This window comes from Nycticebus coucang, chromosome 14 (assembly GCF_027406575.1).
Source record: "Nycticebus coucang isolate mNycCou1 chromosome 14, mNycCou1.pri, whole genome shotgun sequence".
NCBI classification, from domain to species: Eukaryota; Metazoa; Chordata; class Mammalia; order Primates; family Lorisidae; genus Nycticebus; species Nycticebus coucang.
Genome location: NC_069793.1, coordinates 46,223,447 through 46,244,437, shown reverse-complemented (window position 1 = coordinate 46,244,437; position 20,991 = coordinate 46,223,447). Strand labels below are relative to the sequence as shown.

At 44.4% G+C, this 20,991-nt stretch overlaps 1 protein-coding gene across 3 annotated transcripts; it reads right to left on the bottom strand.

Annotated features, from left to right (window-relative positions):
* Positions 1-1,809: 1,809 nt before the first annotated feature.
* On the bottom strand, positions 1,810-5,437 carry LOC128565450 (serum amyloid A-1 protein-like). Of its 3 annotated transcripts, none has more exons than XM_053561907.1 (4): positions 5,304-5,437; positions 4,781-4,869; positions 2,469-2,607; positions 1,810-2,084 (listed from the first exon to the last, which is right to left on the bottom strand). In XM_053561907.1, the coding sequence occupies exons 2-4, from the start codon at positions 4,863-4,865 to the stop codon at positions 1,946-1,948; spliced, it is 363 nt and encodes a 120-aa protein (XP_053417882.1). In that variant the 5' UTR covers positions 4,866-4,869; positions 5,304-5,437; the 3' UTR covers positions 1,810-1,945. The 3 variants fall into 3 exon arrangements, with proteins under 3 accessions (XP_053417882.1, XP_053417881.1, XP_053417883.1); XM_053561906.1 differs by lacking the exon at positions 5,304-5,437 and adding an exon at positions 5,191-5,225; XM_053561908.1 differs by lacking the exon at positions 4,781-4,869 and having other exon boundaries at positions 5,304-5,364.
* Positions 5,438-20,991: the final 15,554 nt, after the last annotated feature.

Sequence of the window (20,991 nt, the reverse complement as noted above, 5' to 3'; positions counted from 1 at the left end):
CACCTGTATGTGCTTCTGTTTAGGCTCTTGCTAAACTGTGTTATATCTGTCCACATATCTCACCTCCCCCTTGGCAAAATAAACATTGTCAAGTGAATGAAAAGCTACACAGGAGAAGGGATACAAACGTGTCTTTATGAACTGTAAATTACTGTTCAAATGTCAGTCATGTCACAGCGGCGTGCAGTCCAACAGGGAACAGACACATGAAACCAGCTCTGGGAAGAGGGGTAGAGATGCCCCAGCAAATGTGACCCAAGGGATTGGGAGCCACCAACTCTCCTAGAATGTGGCTTGTGGCTACTGGGAAGGTTCTTCCAGAAGTGGAATTTTTGCCTAAATCTGAATTCAAAGGCAGTGGCAATAAAGAGGAGAGAAACTCATGTGAGAGCCATTCTTTAGGTAGAATCAAAAGAAACTTTTAAAAAATTGGATCAGGAGGCCAGTGCAGTGGCTCACGCCTATAATCCTGGCAATTTGGGAGGCTGAGGCATGTGGATTGCCTGAGCTCACGGGTTTGAGACCAGACAGAGCAAAATTCGAGACCCCCATCTCTACTAAAAATAGAAAAACTGAGGCAAGAGGATCGCTTGAGGCCAGGACTTGGAGGTTTCTGTGAGCTATGATGCCATGGAACTCTACCGAGGGTGACGGCTTCAAACTCTGTGTCAAAAAAAAATTGGATCAGGAATAGGGGCTAGTGTTGGTGAGACCAGCGTATGAGTTGCCAGGGCTTTTGGGATTAGGCTTCCCAAAGCCTACTGGAAACAGGACACTGAGGGACAAGGTCTGAGGCAGAGAAGGGGATAGTCAAGTCAGCACTGATTGGACAGTGCAAATGCCTGGACACAGGGAGGCTGGGAATAGCAGCAAAGCAACTGGGGAGGCCTCAGGGTGACAGGGGAAGAGGTGGGTGGGTGAAACATGAGAGACATTTGATCCGTGTTGCCACAGACATAGAGGCTTTCACACAGAGTTATTAACTGGTAACAGAGGATCAGTGACTAAAGGATAAAGAGGACACACAGGAAGAAACAAGTTTGGGAAAGGGTCGGTCACAGGCTGAGATTGGCATCTTGCTGGAGGGTGTGTGGCTGTAGTCCACGGGGTGGCAGAAAAAAGTTGCTGGGTGCCACAAGCCAAAGCTAACAAATCCGAAACCTCCCACTGATGTGTGGACGGAACACTGCAGGGGTGCAGTTGAAGTCACTAAGCAGCAGTTGGGGGGCCTCAGAACTCACTGGGAAGTTGCCCAAAGGGAGAAGGGCTAGGATGCTGCCCAATTTCCCGGGATTGCCTTAGGGGACTACGGAACTCATCACGACGTTGACCCAGGCTTGGGACGTGCTGTGTGACCGACCACAGTGATTGTCTCCCCGTGCCTAACACACGGGCCTGGGCTCCACCTCCATCTGGGTGTTCACTGAGCACCCCTCACACCACAGAGACACTTCCTACCACAAAGCTAACAGACAGTTTCAATACATTCAATCTCTGAAGCATTTATGAGATGAGGGGGTGTGCTGGGGGAGGGCAAGGTAACAAGACCTGATTGATAGGGAATAAAGGGGCCTGGAGAGGGAAAGGCCCAGAAATAGCAACAAAGTAAGCACAGGGACCTGGAGAGGGAAGAGAATCTGATTCAGGGAGGGTTGGTATATGCATACGATTGGTGTGACTGCCAAGATTGTCTTTCCTACACCCAAACACCCAAGCACACATTACACCTACACATGGGTGTCCGTGGACCGGCCCTCCCTATCAAACAGGCAATTCTTACCACAAGGAATAACACACAGTTGCAACAAATTCCATCTCCTAAGCATTTATTAGATACCTATTGCTTGCCCTCTACAAGTTCTGTGTACACAGAAAACAATAACCCTGTGTCCTGGCCCTCAGGGGCTCACGGCCCAGTCTCCTGAGAGCAGAGTGACCAGGAAACTCAGTACTTGTCAGGCAGGCCTGCAGGTCGGAAGTGATTGGGGTCCTTGCCACTCCGGCCCCATTTGTTGGCCTCCTGATCAGCGATCGTGTCCTCTGCTCCACGGCCCATCCATGACTGGATATTCTCTCTGGCATCGCTGTGATGGAGGCAGACAAGGACATTATTCCCAGGCCAATAAGCAAGACTCCATCCTTCCATGCTTCTCTTTCCCAGGGCTCAGAGAGGAGCCCCAGAAGATCAAGGAAGGAGGGGTCAGCTGTCCTCAGCCGTGGCTCAGCACCCTTATGTAAAAAGGGCAGCACCCACAGGGAGAGGCCTGGGGATCACTCCACGGCCCTTCCTTTTGCTTTCTGGGGGCAGCCATGCTCTGGGTCTACCAGCAGCCCAGGATCTGCACTGGGCATGGATAGGGACAGGGTGAGCATGAGGAGGGGCCAGGCCCTACAGCAATGTGCTCAGGGTCCATCCCTGCAGGCAAACCTCTGGCACCCACACTGGTATCCCTAGGAGCTCCAGTTACCTGATCACTTCTGCAGCCCACTCGCCCCCAGGCCCCCTCTGGGCAGCATCATAGTTCCCCCGAGCGTGGAAGTATTTGTCTGCACCTATGTAATTGGCTTCTTTCATGTCAGAGTAGGCATTCCACATGTCCCAAGCCCCTGGAAAGAAAAGGAAAAGACAGAGGGACAGCAGGTGAATCTAAAGGCTCTGACAACACCTTAGAGAGGAATCAAGAATGAAAAATATTGCACTGACTTGAAGATGTGAGCCTGAGACTCTAGCAGCCTCAGATACCATGGGCTGGGAGGAACATTCCTTAATCCTAGTTGGCTTCTCCAGGGAACTTGAGTGAACTGAGAGCTGTGTGGGTGGCCATTTGTGTGCTGTGTCTTGCTGCCTGACTACTCTGGTGCTATGTGATACTTCTAACTCTGCATTCCAGCTAAGTATTTGGGAGAGAGAACGGAGGGCTCTTCGTGGAATAGGATTCTTCACCCACTGCACCATGGAAATATGGGCCAGGTAATTGTTTTTCAGGGTGATCCCAAGAATCTTAAGTTGTTTACCAGCATCTCTGGCCTCTATGCATTAGATGCTGGCAGCACAATCTCCCAGGGTAACCATCACAAATATCTCCGGATAAATAGGCTTGGGGGACAAACCAATGTTATAGAATGAAGTTGCACATGGTCAGATCCAGGCATATACGTCAGTGAGGTGGTGACATGCAAGCCACGTTCTGAGAAAGGTTGCAGACATAGAGTACTTCAGCCCTGACCCCTTAAAACATATAACCTTGCAAACTGAATGCACATGACCGTGAGTTGAATATCCCTGACTGCTAGGGATATAAATGTCCCTAAAAACTGCCTATATAGGCGATGTTGGCATCTGGCTGTAGGTCGCATGAGGAAGCATCAGCTTGCAGTGTGGGCTGTGCTTCCTAATCACCCGGGGTTATGCGGAAAGTCCAGGCCACAAGTCTGGCTCATCTCTACAGACCATCTGCTGGGGAGTCCCAGGGGTGGGTAGTTTGCAATGCTCTGCAGGGGTCTCCAGCTTGCAGCTGAGATCCATAACCACCCAGCCCTAGGAGGTGCTGGGCAGATGTATCCACCTGGCAAGAGCTTTGCCCTCCTGCACAGCTGGCCTCAAACCTCTGGTCCCTGCTGACTGGCTAACACCCAAGGACTCAGCTGCTCTAAGCCTCAGTCTTCTCACCTCCAAAGTGGGGGAAGATGCCTGCCTCTGAGGTATTCTGAAATGAAATCAGAAAATACTCATTTCCCTGCAGAATGTGATGTATGACAGTTCCCATTTCCTATAGAGTGGGCTGCAAAAGGGGGAGAAACCGATCTAGCCAGGAAGGGAGACACTGACAGAGCTAGGCTGAAGGCTGCTTTAAATTATCCAAGCAGGAGAAGGTGGAGGAAGGAAGGAGGAAAGCAAGGAATGAAGGAAGGGGCGAGGGAGGGAGGAACACCCATATCTCAGGCTGTATTTTATCCAAAACAGATAGCTTAGCGTCACCTGTCAATGACAACTCTTCATTCTCTGAGTAAGTGAATGACAAAAAATCTAAACATCCCAATCTGCTCAGCAGCCCCCAGACACCTGGCACGTTCTGTCACATTCGGCAGAACAAGCTGAGACAGTCACTGAAGGTTTAACCTCTTCACAAAATACTGCTTGGTTTGTTGTTCTTGGATCACCCCCCACCACACCGATGGCTCAGGAGTGTGTGTTCATTGATAAGCATTGGAACATAAGATTGATCCAAAACACATCCTGAGAAACACTGATCTAAGGACAAAGGAGACATTTCAGAAAACCTCAGGGGCCTGAGATGGGCCATCCAGCACACCCTCAGTTCATTACAGTCCCGTAGCAACACAGAAACTAACTCTGGAAGTTTACAGACAGCCTTCAGGAAGCATCGTCATGCCACTTGATCAGGTCGGGGTGGTGTTTCTCTCCCATGTCCTGTGCTCCTTCTCCCTCCCAGACTCACTGTGCAGGCTTCCTGCCTCCTGGGATCCTGAGCAGGGTCTGTGCCTTTCAATGCACCACCAGGGGGCAGCACGGCACCCCAGGGCCACCCAGAACCTGACCTGACCTGAGAACAGTACCCACTGCTGACCTAGAGCTGGGAACCCCACAGGGAGGGGTCAGGGCCTCCCTGGCCAGCTGGAGAGCTACTGACGGGGAAGTCTTGTTCCTGCTCTGCCTCCCTGTGCTTCTTCCACAGATCACCCACAGCCACTAGACATGGGGACCTTCCTCCAGGGTGAATCCTCAGGTCCCAGGATGTGTCTCCTCCATCAGCCTTACCTCCGGCAGCCTCACTAAGGAATGAAAATAAGCCTCTGGCTCCCAGGACCAAGGAAAAGAAAATCAGGCCTGTGAGGAGCTTCATGGTGCTGAAATGAGAGGAAAGGGTCAGGCGGTCACTGTCCAGACTGGCACATCCCCACTTGGAATTTGTATCCCTCGGGGATCCGGGTTGTTTAAATCCATCTGGTCTCATTGGATCTTGGTGGCTCATCTAGGAAGCCCTACAGGGGGACATTACTCAGAGCCACAAGCCCTCAGGGGTCAGCCCTGAGCCCTGACCATGTGGGGGGATCTCAGGTGGCCCAGGTGTAGAAAGAGGGGAGTTAGGACAGGAATGCCCTTCCTGGAGGAGCCTGCAGTTCATTGAGAATTACCCCCGTGTTCCCTCTGCCCAGCACAGAACTCACACGAGATACGTCAGAAACATGAGAAGTATTTCTAAAAGGAGATCACAGGCTGGTTTGAAAGAGAAAGCAGAGTAAGTTGTAAAGAACAACTACTCCTTGGAGTATTTGCTCACCTGATTTCTGGTGGAGCAGAGCTGTTAGTCTCTGCCTGCCAGGCATCAGGGCTTCTATTTATACTGATTCTTCCCTGCTGGGGTCAGGGAAGGGCAGAAAAATTGCCCTAGGACAGTCCCTCAGGTCATTCCCCCCACAAAACTCCAAATGAGCACTTCCTGGACACCAGTCCCTCAGGTCATTCCCCCCACAAAACTCCAAATGAGCACTTCCTGGACACCACTTTTCTTCATCCACGGGTCAGTTTTCCCAGTTGTGTAACCTGAGGAAAGGGATGGGTTTGCCTGGCAGCCATGTGGTAGGGGAACAAGTCTGCTCCTCAGAGTTGGAGCAGCTCAAGCCACAGGGAGGTGGTAGGGTCCCCGTGAAGGGGTCACTGTCTGGTGGAAACATTGGCAAAGTCAGACTAACTCTGCAAGAGTTGGTGCAGGAGCAGGGGGCTGAGAGAGAGTCAGACGCAGAGCTTAGAGGGGCTGTCACCAGGATATGCACAGAGGCTAGTAGACATAGCATCTCCTCTGGTTTCTGGAAGTTGTTTTTTGATTGCTTTTATTTTCCACTGAAATAGGAAGCAAAGTCATCAATGGAGGTGAAAATGAATTAGGAGATGTTGGAAGTTACAGGCACGAAGTAAAAAGTATTCATCTAAGAAAATGGGAAAGTGAATGAGCTTGAAAAAGGCAGGAGGAATGTGAGGCAGGCCAAGTTTAGTAATCATGAATTTAAAGTCAGGCTAGTCACTATCCATAGTTGAGCATTTTTTCTCTGAGCACATTCTGCTGTCAACATACAGACTTATATGTAATAAGGGGGGGGGAATTGAGTGTCATTCCTTAATAAATACTTGTTAAATTATTGAATGGATGAACACATGCAAAGGTTCAAAGGAGAATTCATTTGAAGATGTGAGCCCGGGAGTTTAAGGTTACAGTGAGCTACGATCACTGTACAATCACTGGGCTGATACTGATGAGCCAATGGTACTGACCCCCAAGGCCCAAGGCAACTGCGAAATGTAACAGTGGCTTTCGGACCTTCTCCCAAGGGTGCTGGGGTTTGCTATTCACTGAAGTTGGCTACAGGGTGGAAGGAGAGGAAGGAGGAAAGGAGAGCAGGTAGTCAGTGAACACCAGTGGAGCAGACTCCCAACACATATTTAATACAAAAAAAAATTATAAATAAACTGGTTTTTAAAACTGACACACGGCATTTACACTTGCAGGTAACTGGCCTCATGGTCTAGGTCTTCTGCTTTTTGAGATTTATAATTACTGGAAAGAGGATCCAAGTTTTCTCCCTAGGAAAGGGGAGATTTATTTATCTATGAATTCACAACCCGTTTATTCATTCTGAACTTTACACCACATCCCTTAGGTGTGACTCTCTTTTACTATTTAAGTAGAAATCTTCCTCCACGTCCCTTTCTGATGGCTCATTCACAGATCAGACCCTAGGACACATGTAACGACTTGGCCAGTGCTCTTTGTACTCCAGCTCCTTGCCTCTGTCATGTAATGAATGTTCTTTTCTGGGAACCCACACACCCCTTGAAATGATGAGGGTAGTTTATGGTAATTCTCAGTTGGGAGATTTGGTTTGGAAGAATGCCCTCGGTCATAGCAGTCTCAGCTCCTGGGAGCAGAAACCTGGACCTTGTCCCCATTCCATTTTGCCATGCTTATCTCTAACAGAAAATACCATTACAAAATCCCAGAAGACCTTCCCAGTACAGGCGGTGACACAGAGTTCCTATCATAGATCCTAAAACCCAGCCACTTGGGCTTGCAGGCACCATGGCATACAAGTTAAGAGCCAAGGCCTGAATTCAAACAGACACAGTATGATTTTGACCCTGTCATGTACTGATGTTGTAGAAGAGCATTTAATGACTTGGAGGAGTGGAGGTAATGTTCCAAGGGAAAGAGTGCAATAGACTATGAACACATTTTTGTTCAAAGACATGTTACCTAGTTAAACACATCCTAGGACATTGTCCATCAACTGGTACCTGTGTTTCCAGGTACACATTGAGAGGACGGGAGAAAAGACTTCCCTCCTGTTTCTTTTTTTTTTTTTTGTAGAGACAGAGTCTCACTTTATGGCCCTCGGTAGAGTGCCATGGCATCACACAGCTCACAGCAACCTCTAACTCCTGGGCTTAAGCGATCCTCTTGCCTCAGCTTCCCGAGTAGCTGGGACTACAGGCGCCCGCCACAACGCCCAGCTATTTTTTGGTTGCAGTTTAGCCGGGGCTGGGTTTGAACCCGCCACCCTCGGTATATGGGGCCGGCGCCCTACCGACTGAGCCACAGCCGCCGCCCCCTCCTGTTTCTTCTACTTACAAAGCTAATCATAAAGAATGGGAAAAGGACTGAGTATTTAATTAAGGGAGGGACTCCTAATTCTGTTTGGAGTGTATCCCTTTTCACAAAGCCCAGGTCTTCTTATGAAGAGAGAATCCCTTCCTCCTATCTTAGAGCTTCCAAGTTGCATCCTCTAGGCACCAGCAAACCCTGAATCCAAGCCTGGCTATTCTTCCTTCTGTGTCTCTTCCCTCACAGGCTCCTGACAGAGGCTCCCTGCCTCTCTGGCCTCTAACTGATGGAATAGGTAGTTAGGGTGAGGGACAAAGGTGGATTCAGTCACCAGCTCACCATCAGCAACAGCAGGGGCTACCCTCAAAATCTAGAACTGGTGCCATCAGAGGATTAAAAATCCTCTACATTCTGTTTAAAAATAGTTCACTTTGGCTGAGCATGGTGGCTCATGCCTATAATCCTAGTACTCTGGGAGGCTGAAGCAGGTAGATTTCTTGAGCTCATGAGTTCGACAACAGCCTGAGCAAGAGCAAGACCCCATCTCTAAAAACAGCTGGGCGTTGTGGCAGGCACCTGTAGTCCCAGCTACTTGGGAGGCTGAGGCAAGAGAATCACTTGAGCCCAGGAGGTTATGCTATGAGCTATAATACCACGGCACTCTACCGGGGGCAACATAGTGAGACTGTCTCAAAAAAAAAAAAAAAATAGCTCACTTTATGTCTTCTCAAACATTTTCAAGAGAGAGTGATGAATTATAGATATCTCAAAACCTAAAATCTCTTATGGAATTGTATAGTATTGGTGAAGGTAAAAACACACGTGGGGAAGGAAAATTTTTTAAGTCTAAATAATTTTTCTGTAGTTTTGTTTAAATTTCAAGTGATTAATAAGTCCATGTTGTGAATTATAATTAAGCCTTCTGCACCAGCTAGGCTATTTTTCTTCTTTTTCTTTCTTTCTTTTTTTGCAGTTTTGGCCAGTGACTGGGCTTGAACCGCCACCCCCAGTATATGGGGCCAGCGCCCTACTCCTTGAGCCACAGGTGCCACCTCACTTCTTTTTCTTTTCTTTTCAGGGTAACAAAGACAGATTTTAATTTAAGAAGAACAAAAAGAGAGTTTAGAGAACTTCCAAAGAGAGCTGGAATTGGGTCCCTCTCATAGAAGAGAAAAGATGAGAGACCCAGTCAGGCTATTTTCAATTATAAAAAACAGAAAAGGTTTTCAGTTTAGTTGGACAATGGAATGTTATGCCAAGAAGAGTCTTTTCTTTCTTTCACATGTATTGGCAGGAAAAACCAACATGGGATATTTGCCGCTTATGGTTGGGCAAAGTCAAATATGTAGATTTACGGGAGAGTCTGTCTCAATTTGATTAGTTAGCAAAAAGAGGAGTCCTTGTCTGGCAGTCTGTGTCCTAAACATTCTGTAACTCTTACCTTCAGAGAGCCATGATTTACAACATAGTGGATCAATAAACAAAAGTACTTTCAGATTCGAGTGATCAGCCTTCCAATTCTTTAATTAAAGACATTCTCTGCCTAAATCAGTGGTTCTCAACCTTCCTAATGCCGTGACCCTTTAATACAGTTCCTCATGTTGTGGTGACCCCCAACCATAAAATTATTTTTGTTGCTACTTCATAACAGTAATTTTGTTACTGTTATGAATCATAATGTAAATATCTGATATGCAGGATGTATTTTTATTGTTACAAAGGGGTCGCAACCCACAGGTTGAGAACCGCTGGCCTAAATGGAGACTCACATCTCTCTTGACATATCATCTCTTTCCATAACCCCACAATGTGCCTTCACTGATCAGACCTGCTGGGTGGCACACTCCCCAGAGGCAGGGCCCGTCACCTTTCTGGAGCCCCCCAATCTTATTCAGGAACCCCAGGCTCACCACGTTTATTCCCAGGGGTGGAGAACTCACAGCAGGAAGATCTAACCCCAGCGGATCTTATAAAGGGAGCTGAGGTGGGTTTTACTCATAGGAAGATTAAGGATAATGACCACGTGAGCCCCTGATTGGCTTATCTTTCCTTCCTGACATACAGATGGGTTCGCCTCCAGGCCTGGCACACTTGGGAAAGGCCTGTAATTACTGGGCATTAGGAGCAGTGAAAAAGTTTCAAAGTCAAGGAAGAATTGAGCCTATGGCTTCCTGTGGCTACAACAATGTCCTGAAGCTGTTTCCTATCTTCCACCAGGACTGCCCATCTCCTAAACGTCATTGTAGGATTCCTCAGACAGTGGGAGCTGTCAGGGAAATATCTTGTGTTTGTTCACGCACCTGACTTACTCCAAACCCTGACTTCCTTTCATGCCTTAGGGCCAACCCTTTACCTGTCTCGGTTGTGGCATTCCTGCTTTGCTTAGTCAAGATGCTTCCCTCCTGCTAAGTATGTTTGTGGGCAACTTGTGTGGGTTTTTTTTTTTTTTTCCCTTTTGGGGGTATTCAATTGTTTGGCTCTCTTTCCTCTTGAAATACTCTTAATGAGAAGATTTATATTTAAAAACATAGGTCTGGCACCGGCCCCATATACAGGAGGTGGCAGGTTCAAATCCAGCCCCGGCCAAAAACTGCAAAAAAAAAAAAAAAAAAAGAGGTCTTTTTTATTGTTCATTATTCGGTGTGACAAGGCTGACAGATTGGCAGATAACTGTCATTGAAAAGAAGTCTGAGGCCAGGCATGGTAGCTCACGCCTATGATCCTAGCACTCTGGGAGGCTGATGCAGGTGGATCACCTGAGCTCAGAAGTTCAAGATCAGCCTAAGCAATATAGTAGAGTCTCTACTAAAATAGAAAAACTAGTTGGATGTGGTAGCGCATGCCTGTAATCCCAGCTACTCGGGAGGCTGAGGCAAGAGGATTGTTCAAGCAGAAAGTTTGAGTTTGCTGTGAGATATGACACCATAGCACTCTACCCAGGGCGAAAGAGTGAGACTGTCTCAAAAACAAAAAGAAAGAAAGAAGTCTGTTACTCACAGTTACTGAGAGAAGGAGGCACCTACTATGCCACAGGGGACCACACAGGGAAGCACGTGGTAAGCGGGATGCAGAGGGAACAGGGGAAGCACACGAGGATCTTAACTGGGTCTCTGCAGGAAGGAATGATGTGGTAGGGCAAACAGGCTTAGGACCGGCTAGCTTGAATAATTTTTCAGCACACTCAGGAGCATAGGGGTTGTCTCCAGGTGTCTGAGGCTTGACCCTGAAGTGATCAGAGCAGTGGTGCTATCACAGCTTACTGCAGTACAGTGAATAGTTCTCCAGAGTGTGAGAACCCTATACAGTGGCTTTTTGGAAGTGTGGACACTGGAGGGGCTGTTTGCACATGAAACACATGCTCTTGGGTGAGTCATTTCCTATCTCTAGAAAGTGGTTAGCTCTGAGAGCAGCTGTCTGTCCATAGTCCACAAGGCCCCAAAGATGCCAAGCATCAAAAACACAGAATGAAAAGACATGATTAACACAACTGGTGGGCCAAGCATACTGGCTCATACCTGTAATCTCAGCACTTTGGGAGGCCCAGGCGGAGGGGTCATTTGAGGCCAGGAGTTCGAGACCAGCCTGTGCAACACGGCAAGACCCCATCTCTACAAAAGACAAAAACATTAGCTGGGCGTGGTGGTGTGCACCTGTAGTCTCAGCTACTCAGGAGGCGGAGGCAGGAGAATCACTTGAGCCGAGAAGTTGGGAGGTTGCAGTGAGCTGTGATAGCACCACTGCACACCAGCTTGGGAGACAGAGTGAGACTCTGTCTATAAAAACAAACAAACAAAACAAAACAAAAAAACTCCCATGCAAACAAAAAGTGCACTTGGAATGACTCAAACCTCCTGCCAAATAAGCCAGGTTGTCCTAGGCCCTTGTCAGTAGATATTTTACCCTCACCTGGCTTAGCTAAATCATTTTGCTGTCCTGGCTAAATCATTTCCTGTCTCAGTTCACACCCAATAGTCTATTCTTCCTCTCCCTTCAGATTCAAGCACTGAGTGATCTACTCCACTGAGAGAAAATACCTGGGAAAAGTAAAGTCTAAAAAAAACCCCAAAGGTTTCTCAGAGAAACTCAAGGACACACCTGCAAGGTCCTCCCCATGGTAACCCAGCTCTTAACAATTTGTAAAACTTAGCTTCCTGGGTCCTTGAAATAACGCTTGCTGCTTGCTTCCACTTCTGTAAACCCCGCACATGATTTGACACCTCCGATGAGAGGGAATATGTTAATTCCTTTGTCTGTCTACTTGTGAATCCAATAAAAGGACAGGGACACAGCTGATGGGGAGCTCAGCCATTTGGATTCTAGTCTGCCGCAGCTCTGCTGGCTGAAATAAATCCCCTTCCTCTTCCATCAACAGTATTTAGGTGACTCTCCCCGCTTTCTCTCCACTGGGCCTGGATTCCTGCAACACCACGACAGTTTCCCCTATGTTCTAGAGCTCATGGGGAATCAAGTGCAAGTGCCTTCTCTTCCCTTGGCTTATACACAACTTTCCCCCCAGCCTCCTACTCCACAATTACCAGCTGGAGAGCAGTACTCACCAAGTTCTCCATAACCAGCCTGCACTTCTCTGAGCGTCCCCAGTGCCAAAAATTGTGCTTAGAGTTTTACATGGAGTTGTTTCATTTAGGCGGAGAGTAAGGAGGATTTTCAAAGCTGTGCAGCCCTACCTCTCTGGTGCCTAGTTTAGTCTTATCTATTGCTGCAAACAACTCTCGGTTCTTCTTCCCCAAAGACTGAGACAGGAGTCACAGTGGTCTTCTCACTTGTGGCACTTCCAACGCTCACATATCTCAGAGAGCAGTACATGTCCCCTCTCTGCTCTTTTTTTTTTTTGTAGAGACAGAGTCTCACTGTACCGCCCTCGGGTAGAGTGCTGTGGCGTCACACGGCTCACAGCAACCTCTAACTCTTGGGCTTACGCGATTCTTTTGCCTCAGCCTCCGGAGCAGCTGGGACTATAGGCGCCCGCCACAACGCCCGGCTATTTTTCTGTTGCAGTTTGGCCGGGGCTGGGTCCGAATCCGCCACCCTCGGCATATGGGGCCGGCGCCCTACTCACTGAGCCACAGGCCTGCTCTTTTTTTTTTTTTTTATTGACTAAACTTTTCATAGTTAACTACTCAATCACAAAGAATGTTGCATTCCTGGTAAAAGTTGCTATGGGAATTGTCACATTGCCGTGAATTTATAAATTAATTTAGGAAAAATTGCTATCTTCCCTAAGCTAAAACTTAGTCTCCATGAGCTGACATACATTGCTGTTTTCTTAATCCCTTAAAAGATTTTAAAATTTTCTCTGTAAAAGTTCATGTACTGGGCAGCACCTGTGGCTCACTGAGTAGGGGGCCAGCCTCATATACTGAGGGTGGTGGGTTCAAACCTGGCCCTGGCCAAACTGCAACAAAAAACAGCCAGGCGTTGTGGCAGCCGCCTGTGGTCCCAGCTACCTGGGAGGCTGAGGCAAGAGAATCGCCTAAGCCCAGGAGTTGGAGATTGCTGTGAGCTATGACGCCAAGGCACTCTACCGAGGGTGACAAGGTCAGACTCTGTCTCTAAAAAAAAATTAAAAATTAAAAAGAAATTGTGTACTATTATTTCCTAGAGAGTTGACATATTTGGTACTAGTTTATGCTATATTTTATAACTATTAAGAATTATTGCTATCAATTTACCTTGAATACAACACTCATGCTGAATTCCCAATAGTTGTAATGCTTTGCCATTTGATTCTGATGGGTTTTCTAGTGAAAGCTTGTATCATCTTAAAACGATGATAGCTTCATGTCTTCTTTTCAACTTCTCAGCCTCCTTGTTATCTTGACTTTAGCATTAACCAGGTCCTCAGGAGTATGGGAGACAGTAGCAATAACAATAGGACACCCCGGTCTCTTCATTGGCCTTCTTGAGAATGTACCTGAAATTTCTTCATGTACATGATGTTTGCTCTAGAAGAATGATTCTCAAAATTTTGGTCTCAGGATTCCATCACACTCAACAATTATTAAAGACCCACAAAACCTTTCCTTATGGAGACTGATTATCAATATATACCATACTAGAAAGAAAATAATTAAAACACGTATCAATTATTTTTTAAAAATAAATTCATAACATTTTGACATAAAAATTTGTGAAAATAACTATTTTCAAAAACAAAAAGTTGGTAAGAAGAATAGCATGGTTTAGCATTTCTGAAAATGTTTTCAACCCTGAATTACTAGAACATAGCCAGATTTTCCTATCTCAGTCTCTTGCAATACATTACTTAGGTTGAAGTACATGAAGAAAATTCAGCCTCATGTATGATATATAGTTGGGCAAAAGGAGAGTATTTTAATAGTATATTTAGATAATTTGTCTATTCTGTGATAGCTACACCAAAAATTGACAAGCTGTAGTTTCTTAAGCATCAATTGCAATGTGGAAATCCAAACCCATATCAACGAACTTTTCATTCCAAAATCGGAATGAAAAAGGAATACCTGAGGTGGAGCAAGATGGCGGCCAAGTAACAGCTTCCTTGCATCTGGGCACCGTGAGTCTGGGGAGATAGGACTCCAGGCATCTCTCGCTGGTGGGATCTGCCTATCATCACCCGTGTGAGGATACAGGGAGTCAGCGAGAGACTTCTGGACCCCAAGAGGAGGACTAAATCAGTGGAAAAATGGCAAGTGGTTGCATGTGTTAAATCCGTTTAAACCCGCCTGCAACTGTAAGCTCAGTAGCAGCAAGACTGCAAACCAGAAAGGCCTTACCTGTGAACTGTTTTGGTGTCTTTGGACTTGGCACTCAGTTGAACTGCCTTGGGGAGAGCCTGAGCGGGAGTGCGGAGAACTTTGGCCGTTGTCTAGGGTCCCAGTCTGAGCCGCTGAGCCAGACGGAGCTAATAGTGTTTGGCTGTGGGTCACAGGGAGCCACTGTGAGCGATCTGACCCGGCAAGCTCCGCCCTCAGGGTCGCAGAGGTAGAATCAGGTGGGAGCTGGTAACCCAGCGACCAAGTAGCCTAAGGGTGGGGTCTGAGCTGCCTTGCAGCCCTAACCCTCAGGAGCAGAGTGAGACCAGTTTTGGCACACTGGGTAAGTGGATAGCCACTTCAGCAGTGATTCCAGTGACAAGCACTTTCCTGGGAAAGCTTCTGCTCAGCAAGTTTACAAGTTCAAAGTGCCTTTTAAGTGGGCTGAACAGAGATTTAGGGTGTCTACCTGCTGGGGTTTGAGAAATCAGCAGCCTCCAGTCGTATCAGAACTGTGATTAACATCTTATACCCCAGAAGACCACGTGTTGCTCAGACAATATTCAATAACATATACATACTGCTTTGTTTTTGGTTGTGTTTTTTTTTTTTTTTGGTTTGGTTGTTTTTTTTGTTTATTTTGATGTTGTTGATGTTGTTTTGTTTTTTTAATTTCAACCTTTTCCATACAGATCCTTTTTCTTTCTCAATTTTTCTAGTTTAATTATAATTTCCCATTGCTGCCTTTTTCAATAACTAGAACTTCATTTTTGCTAGTGTTTCTACCGCTATTATTTGGTTTTTCACCCAATTTTATCCCGTAAAGTTTTCTGTTTGCTTGTCTTGGTTCGATTTATAGCATTTTTGTCTCTACTTGGTGGAGGTGGGGTACTGTGTCTGATCAGGTTAGCAAAGAGCTGCTGACCTCAAGGGAACCACCCAACTGGGCACCCCCAGAAGGTGGGGTTTTTTTTAAGGTTGTGTCAAAGTACCCTGCTGTACACCTATATTGCTCCGTCTCCCTATTTCTGTGCCTCTCTTCTTTTTGTCAATATTCCTTTTACCCACCCCCTCTCCTTTCTTTATTTTTTTTTTCTTTTCCCTCGGTCCTCCTTTCTTTCATCCCTTTTTTCCTCTTCATCCTTCTCACCCTTCTGGTCCTGTAACCCTTAGTCCACAGGCATGAGAACTTAAAGAGCAAGAGGAAGTGAAAGGAAAATTAGGGCAAGGAAACAGATAAAAGAAATCACTCATGGGTGGCGCCTGTGGCTCAAGGAGTAGGGCGCCGGTCCCATATGCCAGAGGTGGCGGGTTCAAACACAGCCCTGGCCAAAAACCACAAAAAAAAAAAAAAAAAAGAAAGAAAAAAAAGAAATCACTCATGAGGAAGAATCAGCAGAAAACTCCAGGCAACGTGAAGAACCACTCCAGAACAACCCCGCCAAGGGGCCGTGAGGTAACTACTGCAGATGATTCCACCTATAAAGAAATGTTAGGAATGACAGAAAGGGAATTTAGAATACACATGTTGAAAACAATGAAAGAAATGATGGAAACAATGAAGGAAACTGCTAATAAAGTGGAAAACAACCAAAAGGAAATCCAAAAACAGAATCAAATAAGAGATGAACGATATGAAGAATATAAAAAGGATATAGCAGAGCTGAAGGAACTGAAACAGTCAATTAGGGAACTTAAAGATGCAATGAAAAGTATCAGCAACAGGTTAGACCATGCAGGAGAAAGAATTTCAGAGGTAGAAGACAAAGTTCTTGAGATAACTCAGGTAGTAAAAGAGGCAGAAAAGAAGAGAGAGAAAGAAGAACATTCACTGTCAGAATTATGGGACTTTATGAAGCGTTCCAACATACAAGTTATAGGAATCCCAGAAGGGGAAGAAGAATGCCCCAGAGGAATGGAAGCCATACTAGAGAATATTATAAAAGAAAATTTCCCAAATATCACCAAAGATTCTGACACACTGCTTTCAGAGGGCTATCGGACCCCAGGTCGCCTCAACTCTAACCGAGCTTCTCCAAGACACATTGTGATGAACCCGTCCAAAGTCAAGACAAAAGAAAAGATTCTGCAAGCTGCCAGGAGTAAGCGCCAGTTGACCTACAGGGGCAAATCCATCAGAGTGACCTCAGACTTCTCTAATGAAACTTTCCAAGCAAGAAGACAATGGTCATCTACCTTTAATCTACTTAAACAGAACAATTTCCAGCCCAGAATTCTGTACCCTGCTAAGCTAAGCTTTAAAATTGACGGAAAAATCAAATCATTTACGGATATACAAACATTGAGGAAATTCGCCACAATAAGACCAGTTCTACAGGAAATACTTCAACCTGTTCTGCACACTGACCACCACAATGGATCAGCAGCAAAGTAAGAACTCAGAAATTAAAGGACAGAACCTAACCTCCACACTGATGCAAAAGATAAAACTAAGCAATGGACTCTCACCAAATAAGATGAATAGAATAATACCACACTTATCAATTATCTCGATAAATGTTAATGGCTTGAATTCCCCACTGAAAAGACATAGATTGGCTGACTGGATTAAAAAACACAAGCCATCCATTTGCTGTCTGCAAGAAACACACCTGGCTTCAAAAGACAAATTAAAGCTCCGAGTCAAGGGTTGGAAGACAATTTTCAGGCAAATGGAATTCAGAAGAAAAGAGGAGTTGCAATCTTATTTTCAGATACATGTGGATTTAAAGCAACTAAAGTCAAAAAAGACAAAGATGGTCACTTTATCTTGGTCAAGGGAAAAATACAACAAGAAGACGTTTCAATTCTAAATATTTATGCACCCAATTTAAATGCTCCCAGATTCTTGAAACAGACCTTTCTCAGTCTGAGCAATATGATATCTGATAATACCATAATAACAGGGGACTTTAACACTCCTCTTACAGAGCTGGACAGATCCTCTAAACAGAAATTAAACAAAGATAGAAGAGATTTAAATGAGACCCTAGAACAACTGTGCTTGATAGACGCATATAGAACACTCCATCCCAAAGATAAAGAATATACATTCTTCTCATCACCCCATGGAACATTCTCCAAAATTGATCATATCCTGGGACACAAAACAAATATCAACAGAATCAAAAGAATTGAAATTTTACCTTGTATCTTCTCAGACAATAAGGCACTAAAGGTGGAACTCAACTCTAACAAAAATGCTCGACCCCACCCAAAGGCATGGAAATTAAACAATCTTCTGTTGAATAACACATGGGTACAGGAAGAAATAAAACAGGAAATCATTAACTTCCTTGAGCATAACAACAATGAAGACACAAGCTACCAAAACCTGTGGGATACTGCAAAAGCAGTTTTGAGAGGAAAATTCATCGCTTTAGATGCCTACATTTGAAAAACAGAAAGAGAGCGCATCAACAATCTCACAAGAGATCTTATGGAATTGGAAAAAGAAGAACAATCTAAGCCTAAACTCAGTAGAAGAAAAGAAATATCCAAAATCAAATCAGAGATCAATGAAATTGAAAACAAAAGAATCATTCAGAAAATTAATGAAACAAGGAGTTGGTTTTTTGAAAAAATAAATAAAACAGATAAACCATTGGCCAGACTAACAAGGAATAGAAAAGTAAAATCTCTAGTAACCTCAATCAGAAATGATAAAGGGGAAATAAAAACTGATCCCACAGAGATACAAGAGATCATCTCTGAATACTACCAGAAACTCTATGCCCAGAAATTTGACAACGTGAAGGAAATGGATCAATATTTGGAATCACACCCTCTCCCTAGACTCAGCCAGGAAGAAATAGAGCTCCTGAACAGACCAATTTCAAGCACTTAGATCAAAGAAACAATAAAAAAATCTTCCAACCAAAAAATGCCCTGGTCCAGATGGCTTCACTCCAGAATTCTATCAAAACTTCAAGGAAGAGCTTATTCCTGTACTGCAGAAATTATTCCAAAAAATTGAGGAAGAAGGAATCTTCCCCAACACAGTCTATGAAGCAAACATCACCCTGATACCAAAACCAGGAAAAGACCCAAACAAAAAGGAGAATTTCAGACCAATCTCACTCATGAATATAGATGCAAAAATTCTCAACAAAATCCTAGCCAATAGATTACAGCTTATCATCAAAAAAGTCATTCATCATGATCAAGTAGGCTTCATCCCAGGGATGCAAGGCTGGTTTAACATACCCAAGTCCATAAACGTTATCCACCATATTAACAGAGGCAAAAATAAAGATAACATGATCCTCTCAAAAGATGCAGAAAAAGCATTTGATAAAATCCAGCATCCTTTTCTAATTAGAACACTGAAGAGTATAGGCATAGGTGGCACATTTCTAAAACTGATTGAAGCTGTCTATGACAAACCCACAGCCAATATTTTACTGAATGGAGTAAAACTGAAAGCTTTCCCTCTTAGAACTGGAACCAGACAAGGTTGTCCTCTGTCACCTTTACTATTCAACATAGTGCTGGAAGTCCTAGCCAATACAATTAGGCAAGACAAGAAAATAAAGGGAATCCAAATGGGAGCAAAGGAGGTCAAACTCTCCCTCTTTGCTGATGACATGATCTTATACTTAGAGAACCCCAAAGACTCAACCACAAGACTCCTAGAAGTCATCAAAAAATACAGTAATGTTTCAGGATATAAAATCAATGTCCACAAGTCAGTAGCCTTTGTATACACCAATAACAGTCAAGATGAGAAGCTAATTAAGGACACAACTCCCTTCACCATAGTCTCAAAGAAAATGAAATACCTAAGAATATACCTAACGAAGGAGGTGAAGGACCTCTATAAAGAAAACTATGAAATCCTCAGAAAGGAAATAGCAGAGGATATTAAATGGAAGAACATACCATGCTCATGGACGGGAAGAATCAACATTGTTAAAATGTCTATACTTCCCAAAGCAATCTACCTATTCAATGCCATTCCTATCAAAATACCAACATCGTACTTTCAAGATTTGGAAAAAATGATTCTGCATTTTGTATGGAACAGGAAAAAACCCTGTATAGCTAAGGCAGTTCTTAGTAATAAAAGTAAAGCTGGGGGCATCAGCATACCAGATCTTCGTCTGTACTACAAAGCCAAAGGGGTCAAGACAGCATGGTACTGGCACAAAAACAGAGACATAGACAGTTGGAATCGAATTGAAAACCAAGATATGAAACTAACATCTTCCAACTACCTAATCTTCGATAAACCAAACAAGAACATACCTTGGGGGAAAGACTCCCTATTCAGTAAATGGTGTTGGGGGAACTGGATATCTACATGTAAAAGACTGAAACTGGACCGAAACCTTTCCCCACTCACAAAAATTGATTCAAGATGGATAAAGGACTTAAATTTAAGGCATGAAACAATAAAAATCCTCAAAGAAAGCATAGGAAAAATACTGGAAGATATTGGCCTGGGGAAAGACTTCATGAAGAAGACTGCCATGGCAATTGCAACAACAACAAAAATAAACAAATGGGACTTCATTAAACTGAAAAGCTTCTGTACAGATAAGGAGACAATAACCAAAGCAAAGAGACAACCTACACAATGGGAAAGGATATTTGCATATTTTCAATCAGACAAAAGCTTGTTAACTAGGATCTATAGAGAACTCAAATTAATTCACATGAAAAAAGCCAACAATCCCATATATCAATGGGCAAGAGACATGAATAGAACCTTCTCTAAAGATGACAGACGAATGGCTAACAAACACATGAAAAAATGTTCATCATCTCTATATATTAGAGAAATGCAAATCAAAACAACCCTGAGATATCATCTAACCCAGTGAGAATGGCCCACATCAGAAAATCTCAAAACTGCAGATGCTGGCGTGGATGTGGAGCGAAGGGAACACTTTTACACTGCTGGTGGGACTGCAAACTAGTACAACTTTTCTGGAAGGAAGTCTGGAGAAACCTCAAATCACTCAAGCTAGACCTCCCATTTGATCCTGCAATCCCATTACTGGGCATCTACCCAGAAGGAAAAAAATCCTTTTATCATAAGGACACTTGTACTAGACTGTTTATTGCAGCTCAATTTACAATTGCCAAAATGTGGAAACAGCCTAAATGCCCACCAATCCAGGAATGGATTAACAAGCTGTGGTATATGTATACCATGGAATACTATTCAGCCATTAAAAGAAATGGAGACTTTACATCCTTCGTATTAACCTGGGTGGAAGTGGAAGACATTATTCTTAGTAAAGCATCACAAGAATGGAGAAGCATGAATCCTATGTACTCAATTTTGATATGAGGACAATTAATGACAATTAAGGTTATTGGGGGGGAAGCAGAAAGAGGGATGGAGGGAGGAGGGTGGGGCCTTGGTGTGTGTCACACTTTATGGGGGCAAGACGCGATTGCAAGAGGGACTTTACCTAACAATTGCAATCAGTGTAACCTGGCTTAGTGTACCCTCAATGAATCCCCAACAATAAAATAAATAAATAAATAAATACAAAATTAAAATATTTTTAAACATTAAAAAAAAAAAAAAAAAGAAAAAGGAATACCTATCTAAGTGGTATGGTTAAAAGTAATTTTGACCCTAATGGCTCCCTGAAAGAGCCTGGTGG

Bases quoted from the DNA above. Each gene is read 5' to 3' on its own strand.
- LOC128565450 (XM_053561906.1), bottom strand. From the start codon at position 5,210: ATGTTTCTGACGTATCTCGT. The intron at 2,608-4,780 runs GTAAGGCTGATG...TTTTCTTTCCAG, and splicing joins CCTTAGTGAGGCTGCCGGAG to GGGCTTGGGACATGTGGAAT. The intron at 2,085-2,468 runs GTAACTGGAGCT...CCTCCATCACAG, and splicing joins TGGGCTGCAGAAGTGATCAG to CGATGCCAGAGAGAATATCC.